Source organism: Myotis myotis, unplaced genomic scaffold, assembly GCF_014108235.1.
Source record: "Myotis myotis isolate mMyoMyo1 unplaced genomic scaffold, mMyoMyo1.p scaffold_m19_p_15, whole genome shotgun sequence".
Lineage (NCBI taxonomy): Eukaryota > Metazoa > Chordata > Mammalia > Chiroptera > Vespertilionidae > Myotis > Myotis myotis.
This window is the reverse complement of record NW_023416319.1, coordinates 3,261,508-3,273,173: the sequence shown is the minus strand read 5'-3', so window position 1 is coordinate 3,273,173 and position 11,666 is coordinate 3,261,508. Positions and strand designations below refer to the sequence as shown.

General features: G+C 50.2%; 1 protein-coding gene across 3 annotated transcripts in view; it reads right to left on the bottom strand.

The window, feature by feature from the left end:
- Nucleotides 1-524: 524 nt before the first annotated feature.
- GLRX3 (glutaredoxin 3) overlaps nucleotides 525-11,666 on the bottom strand; it is a 28,374-nt gene continuing 17,232 nt past the window's right edge. For 2 of the 3 annotated variants that reach the window (XM_036335698.1, XM_036335701.1), the window contains exons 5-11: nucleotides 10,732-10,904; nucleotides 10,438-10,499; nucleotides 8,068-8,125; nucleotides 6,478-6,530; nucleotides 4,357-4,396; nucleotides 4,186-4,278; nucleotides 525-761 (exon numbers count right to left, since the gene is read on the bottom strand). In XM_036335698.1, coding sequence (XP_036191591.1) covers nucleotides 711-761; nucleotides 4,186-4,278; nucleotides 4,357-4,396; nucleotides 6,478-6,530; nucleotides 8,068-8,125; nucleotides 10,438-10,499; nucleotides 10,732-10,904 — 530 coding nt within the window. In that variant the 3' untranslated portion in view covers nucleotides 525-710. Of the gene's footprint in view, nucleotides 762-4,185; nucleotides 4,279-4,356; nucleotides 4,397-6,477; nucleotides 6,531-8,067; nucleotides 8,126-9,575; nucleotides 10,203-10,437; nucleotides 10,500-10,731; nucleotides 10,905-11,666 lie in introns of those variants that run through there. The other variant, XM_036335700.1, reaches the window with a different exon arrangement.

The following is an 11,666-nucleotide window of genomic DNA, read 5'->3' as shown; positions in this document are numbered from 1 at the left end:
CAGCACGGAGGGGAAGGCAGCCATCCTGTGAATGGCGTGCATGACACAGGCCTAAGGGAGACTCAGGATCAAAAAGTGTGCTGACGTTTTCATGAACCTCGGGATGTTGCCAACCTATTTAAAGGTTAAATCGATGCTGTCCATGTAGCTTAGAGGGAGCTGCAGCACCAACTCCCTCAGCGTGTCCCAGCCGCCCACTCCCCGGTGCTGTGCCAACTCCGCCAGGCCGCTGCCTCTGCAGTGCTTCCTGGGAGCACACGCTGCGCCCACCAGAGTCCGAGGCGCCCTGCATCGCCTCCCCGATCCACCACCATGTGCGTCCGCGCTGTGGAGGCCTCTGGCCAGCGAGCGGAGCCACTGGCCTGGCCTGCGCTGCGATACCGCCGTGGACTCACTCCGCCCCACGCCTCCCCTTTCGGAAACCTGTTTACTGCTGCGGCAGGGAGCCCACATTAGGAGAGGGGCTGTGAGTGAGTTCACCACGTCACTATGTTTAACTCCCTGTAAAGACACTCCTTCCACAGTGCTTTTCACTGGTTTATTGCGCTCTGGTTTGGGTGGGGAAATGGTAACATGTCTTTAGCACGGCTTTGTGGGACACAGCGACGGGAGGGGCCTTTCGTCCTGCGTCCGTGGGGAGGCCTGGCCCCGAGCCGCTCGGCTGTAGCGAAGTATTTCCTGCACGAGTTGGGCACCACGCTTAGCTGCTATTAATTTCCTCCGTTCAGTGTAGGCAGCAATTCGCCGTTTTCTTTCAGTTCCTAGAAATAAAGAAGAAAACAACATGGACAGGCACCTGTGAAAAACAACCAGTGAGGGCCGGCATCCGTACCAGAACCAAACCAACGCCAGCTGCGGACCTCCAGCTAAGCACGGAGCCACGGCGTCAGAGGACGCGGTCAGACCGCAACGTTCGGGTGGAAAAGGCTCCACGTTAACAAATCCAGCAACTGGAACAACACAATGCGGCCTCCTGTCCACACAACACAACAGAGAGAGGCGGAAACTGTGAGCGGCTGAAGGAACGCACTGCGATGAGCGGCCACTCACACCTGCACCGCGCCACTCCCCCCACCCGGCAAAGCCACCGCACTGCCGTGCGAATACAGCGTAAAGGCCAGCAGCCGGCACATGCTGCAGAAACCTCCAGAAAAGCTGGAACACAGCCATCAAGTTTAAAGTGTGACCGAAGGATCGAGTTATCTAGTTTAATTGGATAGAAATGCCAGGTTCTTATGAAGCAGCCTGAACACCAATCAACAGCCCCGTGCGAGCTCCTCTTGGGTTAGGCCTGGGAGGGGAGACCCTGTCCCGCGCTCTCAGCCGCCGGCAGCGATGCCTTGGGATCCACTCCACAGAACAGCAGCCGCCTGCTGCACCAAACACCGCGGGCCGTCCCGGGCACACGCACCAGCAGGCCGGCGGCCCTCGGGGAGATCCGGATGGAGGACGGATGGAGGACGTCCTGGCTGACATGGCAGACAGCTCGCCTACTTCGCCAGGCCTGTGACCCCCTCTGACAGGACGAGGCCTCTCTCAGGCGGTGGCCCTAGAGCGGTGCGCTGGCCCGGCGGGAGTCCTGAGCCCAGCAACTGTCCTCAGGGGCGGTTTAAGGGCGACCAGGTATAAATGCTCCGACTCCACACACTCTCCCGAGTGGACCCCTCAGAGCTGAGACGCACTCACTGAGTCCACGCTGCATAGCAGCTAAGACGGTCAGGATGTGAGACCGACTGGGTCACTGACCACCAGTCCGTATAGTCAATCACCCATTCGTCACAGAAGCCAGCACTCTGCTCCCACAGAGGCCAGAACAGACAGACCCCTGGGAACGTAACCCCGGGGTTAACTAACCTACAGATGAAGAGCCCCGCCCTGCAAGAAACACATCAAAATGCCGATCCAGGCCCTGATCGGTTTGGCTCAGTGGATAGAGCATCGGCCTGCGGACGGAAGGGTCCCAGGTTCAATTCCGGTCAAGGGCATGTACCTTGGTTGCGGGCACATCCCCAGTAGGAGGTGTGCAGGAGGCAGCGGATCGATGTTTCTCTCTCATCGATGTTTCTGACTCTCTATCCCTCTCCCTTCCTCTCTGTAAAAAATCAATAAAATATATTAAAAAAAAAAAAAAGGTTCTTGTAAAATGCCGATCTGGGAGCTGCTCCCGGTTCTCTTCCCAAAGAACAAACCCCCAAACTCCCATGTTCCCGCAGGTGAGCATCGAGGCATACGGCCAACACCCTGTGGCTGACCTAGAAGCTGCCGTGCAGCTCAGCTGCAGAATTAAATGAGATTTATTGATTGCATCTTCCCAAGAGTTACCGATGGCTAAGGTACCGGCTATAAAACGTTCAGACAAGAACAGGCTCGAGAGAATTTGGGGTCTGAAGACTGTGTTTTACAAAAATAAAATCCCTGTATAAAATAACAGATGCAGAAATGTTTCTGTTGCTTCAGGGCTATTCAAAAGCTACTAAGGTAGACCTTTCCCACCAGGAGTAGACGGTTTAGCAGAAACATGCCTCCCTGGCTCGCCTGAAAGTGTGATGTCAAACCCGAAGGCCTGCAGCCTCTGCACACAAAGGCCGGCCTATAGAACCCTCCACCAGCACTGACGCCACGCAGGTCCTGCTCGGATGCCTTCCCGTTACAAAGTGCGGCTTTACAGCTTTCATCTCCGACGTAACTAGAAGCAGTACCACTTACTACTTGCCTTCCACCTAAGCCGGAGATGTGACCTCAGAGGCAGTCCAGGCAGAGGACGGCCTGGGCGCAGGAGAAGCTCGCGGCCTGGCCACGCCCCTGCTCAGGCCCTGCCATACCCACCACTGCCACCCCCTCCGGCACCGTCACCCAGGGGGGCCGGTGTGGGGTATCAGCTCCTCAGTAGTGTCTGCAGCACACAGGTGCCATTGCACTTCCAGACTTTAAATTCTAGAAGAAAAGCCATGGCCAGTGAAAATTCAATGAGAGTTTAAAGCCAACAAAGAAGGAAGCAAATCCCTGAAGACGTGTAAGAAACAGTGTGCCCTTGAAATGTGCTCACAGTCTGAGAAGGAACCGATTTCCTAGCATCTGAGACCCGGGGGATCTGGCATGGCCTAAGCAATCCTGTAGTTTCCCTTCAGGAAACTAGGCCGTGACCACAGGGCCGGCTGGCACTGCAGCTCAGGCCTCCTGCCCACGACCTGTTGTCACCCGAGAGCATGTGAGTGAGGCAGAGTAGAGTAACATGAGAAAATCTATAACGATAAAAGCGTAATATGCTAATTAGACCAGACGTCCTTCCAGGGCGAAGCTAGGGCGGCTGCGAGGGAAGGATCCAGGCAGCCGCGGCTGTGAAGACCTACTCTTCCACGAATTTCGTGCATCGGGCCTCTAGCAGTAGAATAATTATAACAATGTGAGTCTAAAGGCACATTGAGTCTAAAGGACTTCAGGAGCAGAAGCAAACATTTCTAGCTGGAATACTCTAGGCCAGTGGTCGGCAAACTCATTAGTCAACAGAGCCAAATATTAACAGTACAACGATTGAAATTTCTTTTGAGAGCCAAATTTTTTACACTTAAATTATATAGGTAGGAACACTGTTATTAACTTAATTAGGGTACTCCTAAGGCTTGGGAAGAGCCACACTCAAGAGGCCAAAGAGCCGCATGTGGCTCGCGAGCCGCAGTTTGCCAAGCACGGCTCTAGGTGATTCCCAGACAAGAGCGACCCTAATGGATTCAAAGAACAGACTGAACTATGGAACGTGCGAGGCCACCCAAAGCAGAGGCGGCGGTGCAGAAAAGCTGAAAACATGCAGGAAAGTTCCACCAGACTCAGTGCAGCGGGAGGAAGGGAATCTGGAGCATGGCCGCCGTGTACGCTGCTCTGAGCACCACGCTCCAGAGGCTGGGCTTGGCGGCCTCGCTCAGGAGCTGGAGGGGCTCCCGGAGCAGCAGCCAGGGTCGGGTCAGGCCCCACCGTGAGGCAGAGCCTGGGGCTCAGGTGAGCGGTGAGGACGGTCTGACATGGCAGTGTCGGGGAGATGACAAGATATGAGGGCCCAGACAGGGTAACATGGTGTACAAGTGCCTGGACGTGAGGCCAGAAGAGAAAGGCGGCCAGGACAGCCAGAGTTCCTGTTCGAAACGGAACTCTCATGTCCCCGTCTTAGGGCGCCGGTGGCACGGGACTCACCTTAACGATGTCCAGCCCTCCGACCAGCTCCCCTTTCACATACAGCTGCGGGTACGTGGGCCAGTTGGAGAAGGTCTTCAGTCCCTGCCGCACCTACGGAACAGCCGTAACTCTGACACCTGCCCTCAGCACAAGGGACGCAGAGACCAAGGACATAAAGACAGAACTTACCTCCTCATCCTCCAATATGTCAAACGTCTCATATTCAACACTGCAACAGGAGAAAACATTTTAACAGACAATTCAGTCTAAACAGAAACTGTAAACCTACTTTGTGTTTTTAAAATAGTCAAGAAAATCAACCATTTTGGTGCCAACAAAAGTAATTTACTGTAGAAAAACGGAAATGATTTTACTTCTCACTCCATTGGGTACTATTCAGAATAAGTCATGCCAAGACACAAACGTGTCTGAATTTTTCTCTAGGCAATACAAGGTTACACAGGGGCCAGCAGACCTTCTCCTAAAGGGCAAGAGAAACATTTAGATGCCGCAGGCCATGGCCAGAGCTGCTGGGACTCACCAGCCAGGACACCCTCACTGCCAGCGAATGCCGCCTTGTGACACGGGAATGGACTGACTCCAGGACGGGGCTGTGCTTTACCTGCATGGCGGTCAGGGAATCAGCCGGCATGAGGCCAGGCGTATGGCCAGGCGTGAGGTCCTATGTGCAGGTCCAAAAACTGGCCAAAGAAAATGCCACATACAAAATCTGAGGCCACCCTCAAGGGAAACCTTGGTTACTTGGTCAACAAGTTCCCAAGAAAACTATCCATGGCGCAGAAATACTCAAAGAAGACGACAGGATTAACCAGCAGCAAGTACGAGAAAAGAGATGTTTGAAAGAGCAAAAGGGAATGAAAAAGGACCTACACGAGGTGAGTTTCCCTTCAGGGTGAACCAAGGGAGGCACATCTTCGGCTGAACCGTCTGATGAAAAGGGCAAGTGACAGGCCACCTGTCAGGGACCTAGGGAGCCCGGGGCCCAGGTGCATGGGCCTGAGGGTCCCAGCAGTTCTTTGTTGCACCTGGGACTCAGCCCTTGCGGCGAGTTCATCTGGACTAGCAAGGAAACGACAAGCGCAAGATCAGAGGAGGAAGAACAAAGGGCCCCCCGAGTTCACGGTGTGCTCCCGCTACAGAGCCGCAGAGGCTCCACGGGCGCCCACCGCCGCGCCATCCTGTTTACCAAGACTCGGGCTGTGGGACACTCTCTCCCTCAGAAGCCCAGCCCCCCAAGAACTGCCCTCCCGTCCGGTCTGGACTGCGCAGATACAGGACAGAAAGCAGGGAGCCCTTCCCAAATCTGCGAGCTGTCACGTCCTGGCTCGTGAACAAGCAGAGGGCGCCCCAGGGACAGGCTGGGGCCAGGAAGGAGTGGACTGGGTGTGTCTCCGTGGAGCTGTGGCCGAGGGAAGACGGAGGAAGGGCCATAAAAATAAGGACCAAAACCAAGCCAGCTGTCCTCCGTCCTCCAGTGAACAGGAGGCTCAGCACACAGGACAGGCTGACCAGACTCTGCTCTGTGCAATGTCACGATCATTTTAAGAAATCTATCCTTTTTCTTTTTATGTCCCTAAAATTGTACGTAAACCTGTACTATTTGACTTTCAACTCTCCCCAAGAATGTCTAAATATTTCGAAGATTACTTTCCCTATAATTTCATAGGACTGCCTCATCTATTTAAAGCTATGGTTAGAAAACGTATATTAAAAAGCAATTGTGAAATAAAAGAAATAAGCAAAAACACATGACAAACTCTATAAAACATGTGTAAATATCCCCAAGTGGTTTTGTTTTAATTTTTTAAATTGAGGTATAATTGACATATAAAAGTGGTTGTTTTTAACCATAAAAATCAATCACAATTTTCTCACCTGACATCTTATCACTGAGCAGATGAAAAGCAAGGACCTTGCATGTAATTTACCCTCCTCCTCAGATCCATATAATCGACCTTAATACTTACCCCATCTGCTCTGTGGATGATTTTAGACACTACAATGTTTTTAAAGAAAATTAAAAAACCCATAATTCACTTTCTCCAAAATATCTTTATGCCTGGTAAGAACTGTTATTAACTTTCCTCTGGGAAAGTAGACAAATAGTTATTTCATTGTTGCCTGAGAAATGTTACCAGGAGTTTGACACTGGCCAGAACATTCTGTTGTAATCTAACTTAAAGCATTCACAAACCAGTATAACAACACTAGATAAAAATGCATGGATTTAGATATAACTGAAAAATTAGAACTTCTTAAATAGACCATTTAAAAGTAAGACTGACTTACCCAGTACTATTTAGTATTTCCAGAATCTGTTTGCTGAATCCACACTTAGCTTCCTAAATGCAGAGAGAAAAAGTGAAGATGCATGGCATTTCCCCACAGCCCACAGCCCACGGCCCACAGCCCACGGCATGGCTGTCCCTCTCGCTCTGTCCTGGGACAGCTGGTGGGCGAGGACGAGCCTCAGGGCCCTTCACATCACAGGGCAGTCAGACGGGTGAGGGCTCAGGGGCACCTCCAGTACTGACCCGGAGACATCAGCTCAAACGCACTCCCCCCTCCACCCACAGATTCACTTCGGTCTGTAACCAAGGGGAGGGCGTGTGTCTAGTAGCTTCTAATCGTTGTGGTCAGAAGTCCCTCAAGTAAACTCCCACGCTCTCCTGAGATGTCACTCACGGAGACCATCTCAATACTCAACCTTTCGCCATCATCATCCTCTTCCTGTTCCAAACTTCTTTCAGGTTATGGAGATCTTACACACTTTTCATGCACAGAATCTCAAATCCCCTCAATCCTGAGGGAAGGCTTGGGGCCACACAAACACCTTGATGGCGCTAATAATTATGTTCCCCAAATGCACGAATACTGTCTGGGCTTCCGGGGGGGGGGGGGGGGGTGTTCTGAGAATAAAAATCATCACCAAAACGAAAAGATGGCTTTTTCACTACTGGGAATTACTAGCTTCCTCTATTTTGTTTTCATAAATACAGTGGACCAAAGAGTCTAGGTCCTCATCCAGGGATCACATGTTGGAATTTATCTGACCATTTTCCTAGTTGTCCTGCTCTCATTAGAACAGTTGTATGAACTGATTCCTATGTAAGAGAGTTGGTGTCACTGTATTAGCTTTATTAACTCCACAGTGATGGCGACCACGTGCTCGCAGACGCTGTGCGGGCGGCACCAGGCTCTGTGCACCGAGGGAAGGCGAGGCTCTGCGAAGTGACGGCAGAGCAGCTCCAACAACCACCTGCCACAAGTGACAAGCGCCCTGACACCAGAGGAACCACACAGCGAAACGGCATTTAGAGGGAAGTCAGATGTGTCAGTGGTTCTTAGCAAGTGAGGGGCAGACGCTTTGAGGATCTGATGAACACCAAGAACTCTCTTTGTAGAAAAATAGGAATATGCAGTTACAGAAAAGAAAAAAATTGCCGAAATGATTTCACTCATTCATCATCCAAGCACTGGGCACACAGGCGGCACGGGTTACACTTCCAGGATGGCCTAAAGCCGCAAACCTGAGACCCATGAGGTTCCTGGACCCAGGAAGCAGTGACCAGACTGCACTCTGTGGACTAAGTCATGGTCCCGACAGCAACTCACAGACCAGGAGGTGAGGACACTGCTGACCTGTGAGCTGACGTCTGGCAGCAGAAAGAAACACGCCCCACTGCGTGCGATGCCAGGACAGGCAAAACATGCAGATGACTGGGTCTGGTGTCCACAAGCACCAATTAGGCCCAGATAACTTCCTGGTGCCTCCGCGGCTCCATTAGCCAGCGCTGGGAAAAAGCTGGTAAGTGTCCCCTTGCTGCACATGTTACCAGCAAAAGAAATTACAAGTAAAACCATTCTTGAGTTCTTTACCTGTTTGTTTCCTTTCATAAAGAGCATCACAGAAGCTTTATTTGTCAGTACTTTGAGCCTAAGGAGAGAAAATTGATATGAAACGGCTCAGCTCAACTATGAAACCCCACTTTCGCTGTGTGCGCTCAGGAGCAACGTGCATGCTGAGGGAGAGCAGGATGGTGGTTCGCAGCTCGGAATGGCACTAAACAAGCAAATGCACTGACATTTCCCTTTATTTCACGCTCTCCCTAAGCCACTGTAAAACACGATGTGGCTTTTTAAGGCAAAGAATGTTCCTTCAAGTTGCAATTTAAGCCCATCAACTCTCAGTTCTAAAAAAATAATAATACCCAGTTCAATAAGGACTTGTTCGATAAGGGGCCCGTCCGGAACCTCCAGCACTCCATCCTGCATGTCTCTCTCATCCTGAGGCTGCGCACGGCTCCGCACGCTCAGTGCCCACAAGGCCACCCCTGAGGGGAGCACTACGTCTTGGAACACCACTAACACCAGCTGCTAAAGTCAAATGCTCTCGTCTTAACTTCAGCTGAATATTTCGCACAATCTTTCAAACACCAGGAGCTAACTTGCTGTCAGAATGCGCAACATCTGCATATCAGCCTAGAAACAGATCTCAGGAAGTCAGTGCGGGGACAGTGGCTGCGGAAGACCCGGCCCCATCACCATGTTCTCCTCCTGCCCCTGGTTCTCTGGATCCTTCGTGGTGGCTCCAAATCTCCTCACAGAATAAAGTTGTCACAAATGGAACCACAAATCACACACAAAGCTGTCATGTACACTTTCAACAGAGTGCAATTAGCTAATTCTCAAAATAAACAAACAAAAACCAGTAAGAAACGACATGATGATGCTGATCCCAATCTCTCACCTAGTAACCGCCACCTGCATCCAGGGAAGCAAAACAGGTCCCTCTGCACGCCCCCCCCCCCCAACCCCCATCCCCAACAGATGTCACCAAGCCCAGGAACTCTGGCTCCTGCACTTTTCCTCCCAGGAGCCCTTTAAATTGTTACTCAAAATACACTGAACTTATTTCCGAGGTAATTCTAGCCGGCCAGCCCCTGGTGTCTGACCACAGGGACTCAGGTGCATTCAACAGAGAGCAAACGAAGAGCAAAGCCAAGCAGAGCAGGTGCACTGCAGTCTCCTGAGGCCACAGCCTCTGCGGCCGCCCAAGCTCTCAGCAGAGGACCCCAGAGTAACAAAGGGACAAGGAGCACCACTTTCCTACCAAAAAGGCAAGAAAGGATGTAAATCATTTGAGAAAATGTGCCACCTAAAGGCTGGCTTGACATAGAAGGAATACTGTTTATAAGGATTACTTCATTAATCAAGGGTAAGTAAATCAGGTGTTTATTTTTAAACACTTAAAATTTCTTGCCTTAGCCATTTTGGCTCAGTGGATAGAGCGTCAGCCTGCGGACTGAAGGGCCCCTGGTACAACTCTGGTCAGGGCACATGCCCAGGTTTCGGGCTCGATCCCCAGTAGGGGACATGCAGGAGGCAGCCAATCAATGGTTCTCTCTCATCACTGATGTTTCTGTCTCTCTCTCTCTCTCCCTTCCTCTCTAAAATCAATAAAATAAATTTTTTTAAAAATTTCTCAAAATGTGAAATGGCAACACAATGACATGGGGAAGTTTTACCTTTCAGACTGAAGCCCAGCCATTCCCCAACAATGAATGGCTGATACGCCACTACACTTCAAAAGAAATTCCTTTTTAAACCTCTACATTAATTCATATTTATTAGAATAAAAAATCCTTTAAGTCTCCCTACAGGCCAAAGCCCAAAATTTCTATAAGATAAAATGTCTAACAGCTGATTGAGATGCTTCATAAGACGCGTCGGACAGATGTGACAGCTCCGAAGTCTCTCCGGACGCTCAGTTCCCAGGGTTCGGAGGCAGCGGGGATCCGCGTGGCCCGCGCACAGCACGCACAGCACCGGCTCCCCAACGCCCACGCCAGTGCTCTGATGGGACTGTGACAGCGGCAGCACCAGGGCCCGTGTCGGAAACACCAGCACCAGCTTATGCCATGACTAAAACCTGGACATCAAGACAGCTGGATCCTGGCTCAGAAATGCAGAGACAGCTACAACGTGCCCATCCCACTGTAGTAATAACATCTCTATAAAAACAAAGAACATCCTCCACTTAGTCATTAAAGTGACACACAACACTCCCCAGTCCAAATCACACTTCCTGAGTGAGCATGACTTGTCTGACTGCAAACAGCAGAATGATGAACTTGGCATATGAGACACATCTCTGATTTCTGTACAGAAAGGCAATGCAAAGGCTGAGAATTTAAAAAATATTTTTAAAAATAACAACAGATTATTTGAAACTCTTGAAAGACTTACCTTTCCTCTAATTTGGGGGCTTTGGGGCAAATTGTATCTAGTTCTTCAGATGCTTCCAGCTCCTGAAATAAACACAGGTTAAGCTGAAGGAAGCACTTACAGGTAAATCCTGGCCACACCCTAACACAGAATGCCAGTGACAATCATCTCATCAGAAATGCCCTGCACAGGTTCCAGACTCAGCCTGCTGAATGGAGCAGTTCTTAAGAAACTTACTCTTTGGACCTAGTCCAGCACTCAAGAAACTGCACTCTAAATGAAAACTCGGTACCAGTACAGCTTCCCAATTCTAACCTTCACTATGTCGAGTCCTCCTATGAGCTCGCCAGACACATAGAGCTGGGGGTAGGTGGGCCAATTGGAATAGGTTTTGAGGCCCTGACGAACTTCTTCATCTGAGAAGATATCAAAACTGCTAAACTGAATATTGTGTTTGTTGAGAATTTCCACCATCTGCTTGCTGAAACCTGAATAGAGAAAAGAAAACACTTAGTTTCTCTCTCTCTCTCTCGCACAAACATACACACAACTTGAAATTCAGAGAACATATATCTACTGACCACAGGTGTCTGCCTCTATTTTACCAGTGATTTCATAACCATGGCTGAATAGTGTGCAGAGGAAACAAATTCCAAGAACCCCTTATCTACTGCTGAACCACATACCACATGTTCACATGATTTAACTTTTTTTTTTTTAAATATATTTTATTGATTTTTTAGAGAGGAAGGGAGATAGTTAGAAACATTGATGAGAGAGAAACATCGATCAGCTGCCTCCAGCACATCTCCTACTGGGGATGTGCCCGCAACCGAGGTACATGCCCTTGACCGGAATCGAACCTGGGACCTTTCAGTCCGCAGGCCGACGCTCTATCCACTGAGCCAAACCGGTTTTGGCTGATTTAACTTTTTAATACACTTGTGAATTTTTTTTAAGTGTGTGTGTGTGTGTGTGTGTTTATCAAAGTTCCTCTTCGATATCAGGCACATTTTTTTGTTGTAAAAGAAACAGTACAAGCCAAAAAGCAGAGCCTCGAGCCCTGGCTCATCAATCAGGGGACTGACCTGGACCCGGGACTGACCTGGACCCGGGACTGAGCCTGGGAGCTCTGCTGTGTGCGTCTGTGAGAATCAACGCCAGTGGAGGGAAGAGCTCCACAGCAGTTATTGTAACTACCACCTGACCACACTGGAGACCCAGTCGGTTTGCCCATTACCGCTTCCCAT